Source organism: Tamandua tetradactyla, chromosome 6, assembly GCF_023851605.1.
Source record: "Tamandua tetradactyla isolate mTamTet1 chromosome 6, mTamTet1.pri, whole genome shotgun sequence".
NCBI lineage: Eukaryota > Metazoa > Chordata > Mammalia > Pilosa > Myrmecophagidae > Tamandua > Tamandua tetradactyla.
Genome location: NC_135332.1, coordinates 244,596 through 261,909, shown reverse-complemented (window position 1 = coordinate 261,909; position 17,314 = coordinate 244,596). Strand labels below are relative to the sequence as shown.

The following is a 17,314-nucleotide window of genomic DNA, read 5'->3' as shown; positions in this document are numbered from 1 at the left end:
CTTATATGCCTGGACCTCTCCTATCCCCCCTGAGGCCTTTTCACGCTCCCCAAGTGGAAAACCCCCTTGTTACTCTGGCACCAGATCTTCCTGAGGGAGCTTTTAAATTAGGTCAGAAATCAGCTTGGCTTTGTCTGAACGACTGGCCCTTGGGAGAGAAGTCATGTGCAGCTCCTCTGGGTGCTGGAAGACAGCGGCCATGTAAGGCAGGGGGTCTCTGGCCTCTTGTAGAGACCGGTTCCCATTTCTCCAAAGCCTTAGAAGAACACCAGGACAGGCACTCAGGGTGCCCCAGGAGGTAGGGAGGGGGGATGGGCATCAGTCCCCAGGGCAGGAGGTGTCTCCCTCCACCTAGGGCAGCCTGACTCAAGGGCCACCCCAGCTTTGGTGCTGTACAAAAATACAGATGTTAATTTGCTTCCTCCTAAATCATAATCTCTGGAGACGGCCCCCAGAACCTGAGGTCTTACTGCCACACCCGAGCCCAGTGGGCAGTCTGGCCCTGGCCACAAGGCGCTCCTGCCCCCTGCAGAGAAGGTGACCCCTCCTCCTGCCCCTCCCTGGGCAGAGGACCTGGAGCAGCTCAGGGAAGGTCATGGAAAGGAACAGCTGAAAGTGAAATTCTCATCACTTTAATGGTCAACAGCTTCTGGCTGGCTCTGGATGGTACAGTAAAACAGCATACTTAGGGACCCCCTCCCCCCCAAAAGCGTGTCCACACCCGTCAGTAGCGTTTGCGTCTGTTGGCCTTCCACCGCCCCATATGATTCCACTGCCGCAGACCCCTCTCGGGCAGGGAAATCACACCTCAGTGCAGGAGCTGAAAAGACCCTCAGCACACCGTGTCTCTGTTACTCTGAAAAAAGAACGAATGTGATACCAAACGCCTTCCCGGGCTCCGCCGCCCACAGAGCCAAGCACACTCCCGAGGCGCTGGCACTCTGCTGTCTCCCGCGGGCTGGCCTGCCGCGATCATACGGCGCAGAGCTCGTAGACCTTCTTTACACAGTACACCAGGGCGGCGAGGGCTATCGTGTTGTGCAGTCTCTTCCTGTGCAGGTCATCCTTGCGGACCAGCACTACCGGGCTGGAGGACGTGAGTGTGTGCAGGGGCAGGCGCGACAGTTTGTAGGCGTCGTACTCCACCTGGTACTTGCAGCATGGGTCGAACTGCCAGGAGATGCCGTAGAGGGTGCAGCAGGCCAGGCTGAGCACGCCCGCAGGCAGGGAGATGTAGTGCGAGTAATCCAAGGGCAGCGCCAGCGGGGTGAAGAGGCAGGCGGTGCCCGCCAGCACGGCGGTCTTGTGCAGGCAGTTCCCCACGGTGATCCAGCGCGCCGTCTCATCCCCGATGCGGGTGGGCTCGATCACGATGTACTTGTACTGGGCCTCCAAGGCCTGCTCCAGCTCGTACTCAAACTGGTCTTGTGCGTTCTCCCCGTTGTAGATCTCGTGCACGATGTAACAGTCCGTGGCCGACAGGCTCACCCTTTGACGGAGGGGCAGGGAGAGAGACAAGAGTTAGGTGCAGCACTCGCTGCAGCTGTCGGTGCCGGTGGGTCTGGGGGAGGCTGCGCCGCAACGGGCAGCCCAAGCTCGCGAAGGCACCGCAGCATAGGTGCCTTTATCTCGGGCTGGACCGAGGGTATGGATAGTTAGTGCAGCGCTTAAGTAAACTACGAAAGGGAAAAACCTTCACCACCCACCCCTGCCCAGTAACACACATCAGGGCTGCTAAGCTCGATGCCGGAGATGAGCCCAGAGTTGTGAAAAGGGAAGGACTTCAGTGCAGAATCCTGTTAACACCCAACAGGACCATCTCTGCCCCGAGCCCAAAGGTGAGGGAGTCATCTGGTCCTTGGGCCTTGAGGGACACACCCAGTGCCTCAGGCCTGTGGAAAGTGGGGTGGGGATAGCAGGAACCCCGGCCCCCAGCTGCAGCCCAGCAGAATGGCCCCTTTCGTTTCATCAGGAAAGCGGCCCGGCATGTACCCTGCACTCTGAAATCTGTATTAACCCACTCAGGCTAAATGGCATCTAGCACTCCCCCACCCCCCAAAAAAGGAGCAACAGCTGCTCCACTGCAGCAGCAGAAGGTCCCCAGGTGCTTCAGAGCCTGTCCTGCCCCTGCCCAGGCCCAGTGCTTTGGGCAACAGGCACAGTGCCTGCTCGTGAGGACAGCTGCAGGGGCTGGCACTCCCCTCTAAGGGGGAGGGCGCCTTGGTGCTGCCCCGAGGACCCCGGCCCCCCAAGATTGTCACACTGAGGCCCCACCCCTGCACTTTCCACCCACAGCCAAATCTTCTCAGCCCCTGACGGGCAACCTAAGTCCAGGCTTCCCACACCTCCTCCGATTTCATTTTGCGTCCGCCCTGTCCAGACCGCCGGACTCCCCACCCACACCATGGTGCCTCTCCTCCCGGCTCTGCGCCAGCTGTCACCTGCTAGGGGACTTCTCCATCAAGCCCCAGGCAGCCACACGGTCCGCCCAGCTCTTAAGGCTGGACGAGGCTGGTCAGCCCTCGGCTGCCACCCAGGCCACAGCAAGCACCACCCCATCCTAGGCCTCACCAACGACCCCTGACACCCTCAGACCCATTTCCGAGGAGAGAAGGTGCCAGGCACCCTGTTGCAGCTCCTGATGACCATGCCACCCCCAGGCAGATGTGTCCCACCCACCATCGTTCCACTGCTCAGTGGAAAATGGGCTCAGGAAACCCAGTCCTCCATGCCCACCTCCCCAGGTCTCTGCGCCCACCACCCCGGGACCTCTGTGTCTCCCGCCCCCAGGCCCACTCAGGACAGCTGTCCCTGGTGAAGCCGGCAGAGCTCCAGGGAACCTAAGATGCCAGCAACAGCGAGGGTTCTTTCCAACAAAGGCCACCTTCTATTTCATCACCAAGCCCAGCCCCCTTCACAGGAATCCCGCATTAAGGGCCGGGGAAGTTAAGAAGAGCAGGGCTGTGGAGACACCACTGCATGGCTCCTTTCACCCCCCAGGCAGGACCCAGTACAGTGAGAGCAACTGTCCCCTCTAGCTGGAGGAAAGACTCGTCAGCGCTCCCCAGTAGCCACACGGAAGTGCCGGGACTGCAGCCTCCCCAGGGGAGGCCGCCTCCATGAGCACACCAGCCGGCCTCGCCTGGTCCTGAGAAAAGTGACTGATCTGGGCCCAGTGAAGCCTCTGAATTAAATCTCAGGCCCTAACTGAACCCAGGCCTTGGGAGAAATCAATGCCCCAGAGGACAAGACGCCTTAACCGTGGGACAGTGTGAAGCCAGCTTGCTGCAGAGGGAAGACACGCTGGGGCTTCCTTTCTGGGGTCAAATTAGTGAGCTGTTTCTATGAGAATTCATCGGAAGTTTACAAAACCGTAGAGATCGGTTTTTCCTCCTGTGAAATCCTTTGAGGCATTACTCCATGTGGATTTAGCTCACAGGAGAGATGTGAGTTTATTTCAGATACTTCTCCCAGAGAGAATTCAGTACGGCAAGAGCTGCCTTCACAAACAAAAGAGCAAACCTAAGAGGCAGCGTTTCCCTCCAGCTGGACAAATGACTGACGTTCTCACGTGGTCACAGGAGACACAAAATGTCTCTGTAATGGACTGCACACTCCAAGTGTGCAAGGGGACAGCGTCCTCTGGGGGACTCGACTCCCTCGTGGGCACACACATGGCCGAGGTTTTCGGTGTCCTCAGATTCACCAGCCGAGAGATGTGGAGGGCAAGAGGAGAGGAGGGTGCTCTGTGCACCTGAAAGGAAGCTGTTTCCACGTCAGCTGTGTGCTGCAGCCACGACAGCGCCTCTGGAACACCCCTAGGAGAAGGCTAGGGTGACAGACTGACCTGGCCTGACCCCCACGCAATGCTGTCCTCTGCCTGGCAGCCCTGCAGCTGCCCTGGATGCGCAGGAGAACCCTGGTGGTCCCTGCCAGAAAATCCTGTAAAATCTGATGCCTGGAGATGGCCCTATCCCAGCCCAGGCCAGCCAGCAACCACATATGCCCTCACCCACTCTTTCCAGCCCTTCTGGGGTGGCCTCCCATGGGCCCATGGGTAGGTGGAGAGAGGCCGCTTGCTGCCATCTGTAAGGCCAATGAGCAGGTGTGCAGGGGGCAGCTGCCAGGGACACTCACACCAGTCCTGAAGCGCCCATGACGGTGGACACAGCCGGGCACCCCGGTCAGGCTGTCTGTCCCTCTGGGCTGACACCCTCTTCTGTCCCTGGCCATGGGCAGTGCTATGCCTGCAACCGCTTGGAGCTCCCCCAGCCCCTCCTGCAGTCCCTGGTGTCTGCCTGCGGGCAGGTAAGAGCTTTCAGGAGTGCAGCCACTCATTCCTATGCACTCTATAAAAACGAGATGGGACGGCTCTTTCCCGTGTCCACCTGGCTGTGTGGTCAAACACTGGTCTGACGGCTATGTAGCAGTGTCCACTGATGTGGAGTTACATTACTGGTCAGATGACTGCCCTCTGCAGTGACAGCAATGTCAGCCGGCGGCAGTAAAGCTAAACTGAGGACTTGACACATCAGAAAAGAGAATTCCTGGCTCTACTTCAGCTTCTCCTCGGGCATTTAACCTCACCTTCATTCGAGTTTCCAACATGCAGCCCGCCCTACAGCGTTCAGACTTGCCAATCCCTGTAATTAATACCTTAATACTTACATGTATCTATCTCTCCTGTTAGCTGTTTCTCTACAGAACCCTAACACGTGGGACTTAACCCAGATGTACACTGTGTGGAAAACAAAAGCAGGAGCCACACAGAGAGAGTTTCCAGGAGCCATGGCTGAGTCTGCAAGGGCTCAGCCCAGCAGGAAGGGCCGGTATACCTGCCCTGAGACCAGACTCACAACGTCTGCTTTTAAAGCCAAGCCCAGAAATGCCCAAGTGAGGAAAGGGGTTCCAAGTTTCCACTGGGAGGGTAAAATCTGAAATCCAGTGAAGGAGGTGTTTAGGATTCCAAGACGCTGCCCAAGGAAGGAGGCCGCAAGATGAAAATACAAACAAACCCAGACATGGACACACACCAAAGGGGACCACTTCCAGATGCCAAGCGGCCAGTGCCCACCCCTTCATGGGGGAGTCTGCGGAACCACTCTAGGCAGTCCTGACACTGCAGACACAGGCCAGAGGCCACCCTTCAGGTCTGCACTGTAACCCTGACTGCTCAGTCCTTGTGGTTAAGGAACCTGGGAGCCAAGTGCTCCCAGAAGAGCCCGTCCAGCCCCCGCTGAGCCCAGTGCCCACCTAGGTCTGCCTGCTGGTGTTTCTGGGTCAAACATAACTGAGGAAAGAATCCAGACAGGTTACCTTGAGCTGGTCCAGAGCTTGACCAGCTGACCCCCACCCGACGAGTTCCACGGGTTCTTAGACTGGATGACTTCAGCCATGGCACCTGGAAGCAGGATTTTTTAGAAAAGCCATAGCTCTTGGGAATCTCTTGGCTCTGGGAGTCCTAAAGGACGATGCTTTTGCTTTTCACTGCAAGGATGAAATGATCAGTAAGAGAATATAACCAAAAAAGGGGAAGAGTATTGACAGGAAAGCACTCCAAGGAAGAAGTTATGTGAAGAAAGCAAGAAGGCAAGGTACAGCGCAGTGCTCATAGTAAAGAGGTCTGCACGTGCGCAGCCATGGGCGCTCACGGTAGAGGTTCTCACGTGTGCACCCACACAGCGCTCCTGGAGACATGCACAAAGCTCTGAAAAGGGGTGGAGTGGAGCCAACCGCCTGTGAACCTGTGAATCCAGCCCCAGGTCCACATGCTGAGCTGCACACGCTCTGGGACCTAGGGGACAGGTGTCCCTCACAACTCCTGCTCCACTGCAGTCAGGCTGCGTGCTCTGAACACTAAGCTGGAGCCCAGCACTTGGCCTGCTCAAGCCCTCGGGGTATTGTGGCCTGCTCGTGCCCACTGCCTTCCACTGAGGTGCACTGTGGGTCATTTCTCCACATCTGACCTCCCAGCAAGACTCCTCCCTGGAGATAGGCAACCAGCAACGTGGTCCCAAGGACGGTGGTGCTCCAACCCAAAGGCCAGCTCACAGGCCCGCGATATGCCCCACCTGCCCATGGGGCCTGGGCTGAGGCACATCCTGGTGGGTAGCCGTGCAGACCTGTGCCCAGTTAACACCCGTGGCCACCCATGCCAAAAAAACCCAGCCAGTCTGGAAGGAAGCTGGGGGACAGTGAGTGTTTCCAGCATGGGGCAGTCTGGAACCTGGGCACGTGCCCCAGATCATGGGTGGGATGAGGCTGCGTGGCGCTGTGTGCTGAGGGCAGAGCACGCTGACCAGGAGGAAGGGGCGCGGTAGCTCCACGCCAAGCGGATGTGAAGGGGCCATGGGGAGGCATGTGGGCCATGAGGACAGGTCGCTCAGGGGTGCACAGACGTGGGACAAGCCTGATGGAGTGCAGAGGTGGCCCTGGCCAGGCGGGAGGGACACACCGGGCACAGTGGTGCACACTCTCTGCTTCTCAGGCTGAGTGGGGTGCACGGGCTTGACACTTCTGCTTCGGCAGCAACAGCTTCACTGAGCTACAGTCCACACCAGCCCACCCACCCATCTAGGTGCACAATCCAACGGCCTCGGGACGCTCAGAGAGGTAGAGCCATCTCCACCCTCAATCCCAGAACATTTTCCTTACCCCAAAAGGAACCTGACCCCCTGGCCGTCCCTCCCCACTTCCCCTGCCCAGCCCTGGCAGCCCCAAGCCTCCCAGCTCCACTCAGCCCTGAGGTTCCCCGCGCCGAGGCATCCCAGGAACCTTTTGTGCTGACACGTGTTACAGACATGGCAGTGTTTTAAGATTTTTAAAAAATCTCATGTGTTTTTCTTTAGATTTTAAAAATCTAAAGAAAAACACATGAGGGAAAGTACCAAGGTGCTATACACCAAAATAGTCAAGAGTGGGTTCTGCAGACGGCCTAGCTGGTGACTTTTACATTTTATTTTTGCTCATGTACTTTGTTTTCAAACAAACAAATGTTCCTTTTAGAATGGGAATAATTATAATCGCCTTAAGAAGAAAAGCCCTGCCGAGAGCCCTCTGTCCCTGGAGTGAAGTGACCAGAGCCCAGGGGCTCTGTGCCCAGAGGGGAGGCCGGTCTCCTGCCCTGGCAGTTCGCCTGGTGCCCAGGAGGGGCAAGGCAGGGACACCCTCCCATCCACGCCTTCTCAGACCAGGGCCATGCATGGTCAGCCTTCTCATGCCACAGCTGGGAGTACGCAAATCTTTATTAAAACTAATTTTATTTACAAACACTCCATATCCACCAAACGTACACACTTCTTTCTCCCCTCTTCCCATCTCCTAATAACCTCTAAACTACTTTTTGTCTCTGCAGATTTGCCATTTCTAGATATTTCCTATAAGTGACATTCTATGTTTGTCTTTATGCCTTTGCTTATTTTCCTGAGCATGTTTTCAAAATACTTCCCTGTTGCAGCGTGTCTCAGAACGTCACTCTTTTTTATGGCTGAATAATATTCTATTGTTAGATCTCCCATATTTTATATATCCATTTATGTGTTGACATGTGGGCTGTTTCCGCCTTTTGGCTATTATGAATAATGCCACCATGAACACTGGTGCACAAGTATCTTTGACGTCCTGTTTTCACCTTCTTTGGGTATAACCCTAGAAGTGGAATTGCCTGTCATTTGGTAACTCTAAGTAACTTTTAAGCACCCGCCACAGTGCTTTCCACAGAGGCTTCACAACCTTACAAGCCGCCACAGACTCCATTCTGGCCGTTCTTGTGGGTGTGAAGTGACAGCTCACCCTGGGTTTGATCTGCATTTCCCTAACGACACTGAGCATCTTTTCAGTGACATTAAGATGTGCCTACTGATCATCTGTCTAACTTCTTTGGGAAAATGTACATTCAAGTCCTCTGCCCATTTCTTAGTTGGGCTGTTTGTCTTTTGTGCCTTTTACAAGTTCCTTATATATTCTGACTTATTCAGCCCTTATCTGATATATGATTTGCAACCATTTTCTTCCATTCTGTACGTTGTTTTTTCACTTTCTTGATATCATTCGATGTACAAAAGTTTTTAATCTGGTGAAGTTGGATATATTTACTGTCTTCTGTGGTTAGTACTTTGGAGTCCTATTGACAGGTCTACCAGGAATCCAGGCCGTAAGGACTGCAGGCTCCCCGCCTGTTCGTGGCTGCAGCCCTGCCTGTCCCCATGGCCTGAGGCCTCCAGCTGGCCCCTGGCTCACCAAGGGCCTCAGCAAGCGGAGAGCACCCAGCCCTGCCCAGAGCACATACAGAAGAGACGTCACCTACCAGAAATTAAACCACTGCTAAAACAGTAATGTGGACTAGTGGAATGATGAGGTTAGATTTACAAAAACTACGTACAAGCACATTTGAAGAAATATAATGCTAAAAATAAAAAAAAGAGGCGAAGAAAAAAGAAATATAACGCTAGGCACGTAACAGGGGCCCTGACCCTGTGGTCATATCTAAACTAGAAAGGGAAGTAAAGTCCAAGCTCCCCGAGGGCAGCAGACAGCCTTTTCACCTGAGACCCCCAGCACTGGGCCCTACAAAACAGGGTCCCGAGAAGCATTTGTGGGGGTCGACTTGTCATGAGTGAGAGGAGGAGAAAAGAAGTATAGCACGTACGAGAACTGGTGTCTGCAGAACTAAACAGGTATCCACGTCCATTCCTTCCACTCAGTTAACACGTGGTCACCCGATGGCCTGTGGCCATGGACCCGATCCCTGGTCTAGGAAAATGCACTTGGGGCTAACCAAGATTTGCTTCCTTGGGAGCCCAAAGAAAGCAGGATTAAGAAGTAGAATTCCACACTGCAGACTTAAAGGCCGGCTGTGACAGAAAGGCACAGGCATGTTGGAGGATTTCAGAGAACACTGCCGTTTCCTCGCAGGGACGCCCTCCTCTGCGGCTGTGAGGGCACAGCACCCACACCCGAGCAGGCACGGGGGCCCAACTCACATGCCTCCAGGTTCCTCACTGGCTGTGGAACGAGGGCACACCCGGCTGCCCTGAGCCCATTTCCCTCCGGTCCAACAGGGCAAGAGCCCTAGGCACCCCCAGAGAGCGGCAGTGCAGGGTGGGAAGGGTTAACCACACGGACACCTGCGAGCACCACTCACGGCAGGGTACGTGCAGCTGCTGAATGTGGAATCCGTGAAAATTAAACTGACAACTCACTTTCGTGGTCATGCTAGGACCGTTTCAAGTGGTCAGCAGCCCCATGTACTAAGCACACCCCGCCCAAAAGACAATGCAGACACAGACCATCCATGGCCATGGAAAGGCCTGCCGGGCAGCCCTGGTCTGAGGACTCTTGTGACAACTAAGTGACTATAGCCCACAGAACTGCTGCTGCCCAGGGACGGAACTGGGGCTTCCCTGGGGCTTCCCTGTGTACTCGCACCTCCCCCCACTGCAGGGTGCAGTGCCCGGTCCCCCCTGACAGTGCCCCTGGGACTGCACAGTTCTGCTGACTAGGACGGGAGCACTGAGGCCCGGCTAGGTCAGCTGGGATCCAGACGGCTGGAGAGCACAGGAAGGCACAGATTCCCCTGCCAACGTGCAGGCACATCGAGGCCAAACAAGATGAGCCCCAAGCAGCCCCTAAACTGCGTCTTCACTCGGACTCAGGAGGGGAACCTGTGAGACAGGTTGAATACTCACATCCATGGGAGAGGGAAGGCTCAGATCAGAAAGGGGGCGACTCCCCCAGAGGCGTGAACCAGCTAGACCAGAGCAGGCCCCAGGGGTCTGGGGTTCATCTGCTCAGCTGGCCTGGGAACCTGAACCCTCTACTGGGCATCTCAGACAAGGAGAACAGCACGGCACTGAAGGGTGTTGAAGTAATCCCATGGAATTGGCCACCTAAAGTGAACCACGGCAAGCCAGGGGAGGACAAGGCCATAAAGAGTGATTTAACCCTAACACCTAACGTCTGGCCCCCATAAGCCGGGCACTCTGGACCAGGCTTCACGCAGTGCTGCCACCTCGCATCATAAGCAGAAGCAGTCGGGTCCAACTTTCAGGAGAACACGGAGAGGAACTCCGAGTACGTGGCTAGACTTGCATTCCACCAGTGACCGAGAGAAACTCAGGACGCTCGGGCCCCGTGAGAGTGGACACGAATAGCCAGTCAGATGCCAGGGCTGTCTGAGAGGTGGTCCGAGCGCACCACGGTGGCAGAGCACACGTATACCTGCACTGTACTTTCCTAGGTGGGCAAGGGTGTCTCAGAGACACCGTTGGGACATGTGGCGTCCTGCTGGATGTGCCTGCTGCCAGCATGCTGAGTTCTGGAAAAGAATGCAGGCTACAGGCAGTCTGGCGTTCTTCATTACAGACACAGCTAAGTCCCTCAGTTTAATGGAGTGGGGAGAGAAATCCACACACAAGCAGCTATCCCTTTCCTACTTCCAACCCTCCTACTTCAGTCTAGACCAGTGCTGTCCTATCATTAGAACTTTCTGCAATGGTAAAAATGGTCCATAGCAGCAGTGCTCAATATAGTAGGTTGTGGGCCACAGCGTGGCCACTGAGCCCTTGAAACATGGCTAGGGCAAACAAGATGCTGAAGTTTCCTTTCATTTAAATTAATTTAATTTTAATTGCCATTTGTGGCTAGTGGCTATCAACTGAGCAGCTGTAGTCTTGAGAGCAAAGTAAAGTAAGGCTCCACAAGTGGCAGTGCTCTAAGCTGGACCCTAACCAACAGGCAGCTGACAGGGGCAATAATGAGGGGCTCTGGCACTGGGCAGGCCTTTAAAGGCCATGCCTCAGAGTCTGCAGCCTCTGGCAGATCTGCAAAGTTGGCCAGAAATGTTACTCTGTTCCCGTCCCTGCCCCAAATTAAATGTTTTTGTCAGTTTCAGCATAAAGCAGATTCCAATCAGCAACTCAGTATGTGCAACAACTTGGAAAAGTGATCTTATAATGTCAAGCTGAGATTTGAGTCAGTGCAAACCTAACATGGAACAAAGTAATTTAAGAGAACCATAAACAGCCTGCACAGTCATAAGACCCAATAATACACTCTGGCCTCATAATATATGGTGCTGGGCAATCAATTAATCCCCCTGCCCCACCCGAAACAATCTTTCCACCAACTGGGCAGCAATGGAGGAGTGCCCCAGAAGTCAGCTGGCTGGATAGGCAGCAGGGCAACGCGCCCATCCCTGCTTGGCATGGAAGAATGTAGGAAGCTGGATTCCGGCAAATGACCCTCTGACAGAACCTGGCGAGGGCCTTCCAGCCTAGGCAATCGGCGGGGGAGCCACGCCATGTTATCCGCAGAGAGGGCAGAGGGTGCCACCCAAACCCCAAACCTGATGCAACCTGAATGCCTACGAAGGCAAGCAGGGGCCTGTGATGAGTCCAGCTATCAGGAACTGGTGCACATCTGTCCTGTCCAAAAGAGTCAGCCACTACCCACTGTTCAGGGAAAGGTTTATATGAAATCTCTTCAATCTGCAACTTTTGGCAACTAATGTATTTCTTTTAAAAAGTGAGGGCCAACAGTCAAGGGCTGTTGAATACTTTCCTCAAGCCAAAGAAAACTATCAAAATCAGTAAGCTCTATTTTCTTGAGTTAGTCGAGACCTCAGTTTCTGATGGCACTGCCCTGCGCGATGCCTGGGAATCCCCGTTTGGCCCTCCCGGTTGCTTTCATCCAGTGAGGAAGGCCTTAGCCTCTAAGACCCTGCATTTTCTAAACAGGTTATTTCCTTTTACTGAAGGATAATGTTTGCATTAAAGATCTTGATAGTGTTTCCTAGTTCTTCAGGCCGAATGGAAACCATCAAGGTAGGTTCTTTCTATGGTCTGGTCTGTTGGAGTTAAAAAAACAAAAATACCTGTCTGCCACTGCTTTCCCAAGGAAGAGGAAATACAAACCAGAGGACGAAGACAACCCCGAGCACAAAATAAAACCCATCACAACTGCCAAACAGGAAGGCACTTCTGGGCTAGGACAGCCATGTGCACGCGATAACAGTAATGGATATGTAATGGAATAACAGGTGACAGAGTCACAGAGAAAAACAACGATTCTCACCCAAAAAAAGGAAAGAAAAGCAAAAGCAAAACAAACTTTCTTTTCTTGCTGATCTCTCTTTCTCCAACCAGGCCTTAGAACGGGCAGGGCGGTTGGATGCAGGCGGCCCCCGGCACACACCCTCCCCAAACTTCCAGTGGCCGGACAGTCTCGTGGCTTAAGGAAAAGCTGCGAATTCGACACGAAGCATGAACCCCACCTCCTTCTATCCCACCTTCTAGAAATAGGATCCGAGGATCCGGCCACCTTCAAAGAGACGCGCGCCGAGCCGCCTGCCCAGACGGCTCCCTCGGGAAAGGTCACGGACCGGCCCCTCAGGGCAGCCAGTCGCCGAGGCCGCGCCACAGGACCCAGGCTCGCCGCGGGGGAAGGCGAGGCCGCCGCGGGGGCGTGCAGACGTGCAGGGCCCGGCCGCGGGCCACGGCCTCCCCCGCCCGGCCGCCCCCGGGCCCGCCTGGCCACCTGGGGGCCGCGGCCGCGAAGGCCACGCGCACGGCCGGGCGGCGGGAGCTCCGGGCGGTCCTCGGGCCCGCGCCCGCCGCGTCCTCTCGCCCGGCCGCGGCCCCCTCTGCTCGCCAGGATCCCCCGGACTCCCCGCGCTCCGCGGCGCCTCCTCGGCCCTCTCCGAGCGGGCGCCGGCTCCCACCCGGATCCCGGGGCCTCGCGACTGGATCCCCGGAGCCCGGCTAGCGGGCACGGCCGGAAGGAGCGCGCGCGGCTGCGGCAGGGAGAGCGCCGCCCGCGGGATGCGCCGCGCGCCCGGCCCTCTCACCTCTCTCGGGCGCTGCCGCCGCTGCTGCCCGGGCCCAGGCGCCTCCTTCCCCACGCGGCCATCTTGGAGACACTCTGCTTGCGAGCGCCTCTGCCCCGGCGGCCGCGGGGCAGCGCGGGGGCCGACGGGACGTGGAGTCCGGCCCGGCCCGCGGCGGCGCGGGAGGCGGAAGCCGGGCCCACTGCGGAACCACTGCGCCCACAATGCACCGCGCAGCCGGAAGCCCCGCCCTTCGCAGGCCTCCCGGGACCTGGAGTCGGCCGGCGCGCGGGAGCGGGCCCGCCCTGGAAGGGTCCCGGTGGCGGCACTGTCTTAGAGCTTACAACCGCAGGGTTCAGACCTTCCGGTCGCAGAGCCCACCGGCTTCCCGTGCTTGGGTTTGTCGGGCAAGGAGGGGCGGGAAGGGCGCGCCTACGACTCCCAGAGGGCCGCGGGAGGCGCCCCGCGTGCGCGCCCTGCGCCGCCGCCAGCCCCGCCGCCAGCCCCACCGCCCTAGCGGAGGCCTCCCGGCCCGCTCTTCCCGTCCTTCCCGCCGGCCTCGGCCCGCTCAGGTCACGGATGGGCGAGGTGCCGCACGGCCCTTTTCGGAGGTAGTCGCCGCTCCCGCTCCGTCCCCTCAGCTTTGCCGGACCCTGCGGTCATTTCGGGCCTCAGACCGACGTGGTCCCTGCTGCCTCGGTGGCCGGTTGTCGGAGGCGAAAGCAAGGAACAGAAATAATGATACGTCATTGTTCTGAAGGACATAAGGATCTGCAGAAAGAAAAGCAAGGAGGGCCTATTTTAGGTAGGGCCAGCGGGTCCTGGGAACCCCTGCCCCACAGCCCGCTTCCCTGGCTGCCTTGGCAGGACCCTGATCTCACACTCCCGGTATCTTTGAAAACATATGCTGGGCGTATCATCCCACCCAACGGAACCTTGCCCCAGGACCTGGCATTTCCCTGTCTGGACACTGCCCTGGAATCAGTGTGAGGGTGGACTAACCAGACCTATAGGCTGTTTGGGGGATATCTTGCAGTTTTTGAACTTATGGTTCCTCTTCTGCTTTCCAGAGATAATGTTACCAGACATATTCGTTAGTTCCAGAAGTGTTTATTGAGCAACTAATACAAGTGCGAATCTGAGGTTCAGGGACAGTCCCTGTTCTGTATAGCCTATCTAGGGAAACTTCTCAAGCCAAGCAGGAGGGTGTAAAGTGACTCATCATTGAAGAGTCCTTTGGATTTCCTTCCAGGTCCCATTCTACGATATTTTTATCTGCTTAAAATTTCAGTCCCTCATTATTTGCAGGATGAAGTCCAAGCTCCTTAAGCACAATGTAGAGGCACCTAAATTTGGTAGCTTCCTACCTCTCAGACTCTCCTGCCTGGAACCCCTCCATTCTAGTAAGTAAGAGGGTTTGTGTGGCCCCAGATGTTTCATGCTTTGCCTAAAATACCTTTCCCTCCAGGCAAACTTTTGCTGTGAGACTTTGGACTTGTCTGATGTCTAGGAAGTACTGCTTTTCCAGTTGGATCACACACCCTCCTCCAGGTGCCATAAGTAGTTCACTATACAGACCTCTGAATAGTTGCCATACTACCTTGTTACTATCTATGAATATATCTGTCCTTTTCTCTGTGCCTGGAGCTTATAAAGGACAATACAGTGGGGGGTGACTGAGAGGTTTAATAGTGATTCTAGAACACCTGGTTGTGAAGCATATATTGTAAGAGTGCTAGCAATACTAAATGAGATGATACATGGATAGAATTTAGAACAGTGCTTGGCACAAGGTCACAATAACCACTTCTTTCAGTCTTCATAACAACCCGATAAAAGCACAGCTATTGTCAACATTCTCACTTTATAAATAGGGAAATTGAGTTACAGAGGGTTGTGTTACCAAGGCCACACTGCTGCTAAGGAGCAGCACTTGGATTTGACCCCGGGCTGGCTGCTTGCAGAGATTACTCCTCTCCTGCACTCAGGAAGAGCTTTGCAAACGCTGTCATTGTCTGTGAAAATGAGGTTCAAGTCATTGCCAGATGTACAACGTAAGTGAAAATGCTCAAAAAACTTGACCCAGGATGAACTTCCCATGTCTCCAGCTTTTCCATTACCCACTTAATTTCTAAATAGCCATCTGTTTCCAATCTGCTGACTTGAGCTGAGATTCCCAGAATGCTTCTTCATCACTGTTGGTGCACATGCAACATTGGGAAGGTTCAGAGATAGATTTGATTCATTCAGGATGAATTAACCAAGAACCTGAGGACACAACTTGACTGTGGAGTTGGAATTCCCATGGGCTGTCATGCAGTGGAGACTCCTGAAGAGCCAATGTAAAAGGTAGGTCCAAGCTGATAAAAAAAAAAAAAAAAAAAGTCTGCTGGATAGGACTGTGGGAAGATGACAGAGTAGGAAGCTCCAGGAGGAAGTCCCTCCAGTGAAATAGTTATTGGACTGGCGGGAACTGTCTGAAGCAACTCTTTTGAACACTGGTGTCAAAGGGAACACTGCTGCACCCAGGGAAAAGCTGGATAAAAGGGCAGGTAAGCTGCAGTACATATTGGTGAATTTCACCTTCCATGCAGCGACTACCACCCCCCCACCCCCCAACCATGTGGCAGGCAGCAGTGGGATGCAGCCCAGGTTCCTGGTATAGCTTGCTGGTACCAAGGTGGACTATAGGACATTAGTCCTCCAAAATGTGGGAGTGTGTGGTCTGCTCACTGATCACATGTTTGATCAGCTACGTCAGGTGCTGGGGTGGCTGGCCCTGAGGCTGTCATTGTGCCAAAGCACCAGAGGAGTCATAAAGATATAGCACACATTTTTTTTTTTTCTTTTCTCTTTCCATTCCCTGTTTGGGAGCAAAAGTACTTAGGAAAAGTCACAAATTGATGGCTTGAGCCCTTGATGGCAAAAATTATAATCCCACAGAAGTGGGAGAATGATATTTACGGACTTATAAGAGCATAATACTCAAAATGTCCAGTTCTCAAGAAAAAATTAAAATATACAAAGAAGCAGGAAATTATGGTCTAGTCACAAAAAAATTTGCCAAAATCATCTTTAAAGAAGTTTATACATTAGAATTATTAGTGAAACACTTTAAATAAACTTTTAAATATGTTCAGTGAGATAAAGGAAATCATACACAAACTAAAATAAATTAGGAAATTATTGTGTGAACAAAATATACAGAAATTATAAAAAGGAACCAAACAAATTTTGGAGCTGCAAAGAACAGTAATTGAAATGAAACACCCATTGGAAGAACTCAACAGCAGATTTGAATAAGCAGAATAAAGGATCAACAAACTTGAAGAAAAGACATGAAATTATCCAGTGTGGGGAGCAAAGTGAAAAAATAATGAAGAAAAATGAACAGAGCCTGAGGGGCCTGTGGGACACCATCACGTAAGCATCAAGTAAGCATTACCATCACTGGAGTCCCAGAAGGAAAAGTGGGAGAGAAAGGAGCAGCAAAAGTATATGAATAAATAATAGCTAACTTTCAGGAGGATGGTGGGCTGGAGTGGAGTGACTACACTCCTGCTCCATGAAACAGGATAGATGATGGGGGTAGGGGAAATACCCATGACTGCAGGTCCCAGGTCCTAGGAGTTCAGTTGGGCCTTCTGCATGGTAGTCAACCATTCTGCCACTGGAGTATGTGTACACCCTGGCTGACCTTATAATAGACCCTTAACTTGAATTGTATCCCCTACATGAGATCCAGACCTTGATTTGGCAGAGAATAACAAAGTATAAAAGGAAACGTTGAGCAGAAACCAAGTAAATACAAAACTTTAGAAGAGTGAAGGAAACCAACTTGCATAATAACCATATCAAGATAAATGCCCAGAACACCCCAGAAAATCACAAAGCACACAAATATCCAAGCAGAAATGGCCTAGTCAAACGGCCCAATGGAAATTTCAGAGGGGACACAGAATGTGGAACAACTACTCAAGGATATTTTTAAGGAAATAAAGGCTATCAGAAAGACACTGGAAGAGCATAATGAAGAATTCAGGAGGCTGAATAGAAAAATGGCAGATCTCACAGAAATGAAAGATACAGTAGACCAACTAAAAAATATACTCGAGATGCACAATAGCAGATTCAAAGAAGTGGAAGGAAGAGTGAGTGAACTAGAAGATAGACCAGTAGAACTAGAGAGCACAAAAGAATAAATGGCAAGAAAGATGGAAAAAATGCAACTGGGTCTTAGGGAAATGATGGATAACAAGAGGCACAAAAATATAAGAATTATTAGTGTCCCACAAGAAGAAGAGAAGAGCAAAGGGTTGGGAAAGTTAGTTGAAGATATAATTCAAAAAAACTTCCCAACCCTCAAAGACACAAATATGTACATCAAAGAGGCCCAGCAAACTTCAAATAGAATAAATTTGAACAAGCCCACTCCAAGACACATACTAATCAAACTGTCAGGTATTGAAAAGAAACAAAATCCTGAAAGCA

At 53.5% G+C, this 17,314-nt stretch overlaps 1 protein-coding gene across 2 annotated transcripts; it reads right to left on the bottom strand.

The window, feature by feature from the left end:
- Window positions 1-616: 616 nt before the first annotated feature.
- TMEM11 (transmembrane protein 11) lies at window positions 617-12,978 on the bottom strand. Of its 2 annotated transcripts, XM_077163336.1 has the most exons (3): window positions 12,845-12,952; window positions 5,317-5,487; window positions 617-1,489 (listed from the first exon to the last, which is right to left on the bottom strand). In XM_077163336.1, the coding sequence occupies exons 2-3, from the start codon at window positions 5,394-5,396 to the stop codon at window positions 973-975; spliced, it is 597 nt and encodes a 198-aa protein (XP_077019451.1). In that variant the 5' UTR covers window positions 5,397-5,487; window positions 12,845-12,952; the 3' UTR covers window positions 617-972. The 2 variants fall into 2 exon arrangements, with proteins under 2 accessions (XP_077019451.1, XP_077019452.1); XM_077163337.1 differs by lacking the exon at window positions 5,317-5,487 and having other exon boundaries at window positions 12,845-12,978.
- Window positions 12,979-17,314: the final 4,336 nt, after the last annotated feature.

Coding starts and splice junctions, on each gene's coding strand:
- TMEM11 (XM_077163336.1), bottom strand. CDS start 5,396: ATGGCTGAAGTCATCCAGTCTAAGAACCCGTGGAACTCGTCGGGTGGG. Junction 1,490..5,316: donor AAGCTCTGGACCAGCTCAAG/GTAACCTGTCTG, acceptor CCTCCGTCAAAG/GGTGAGCCTGTCGGCCACGG.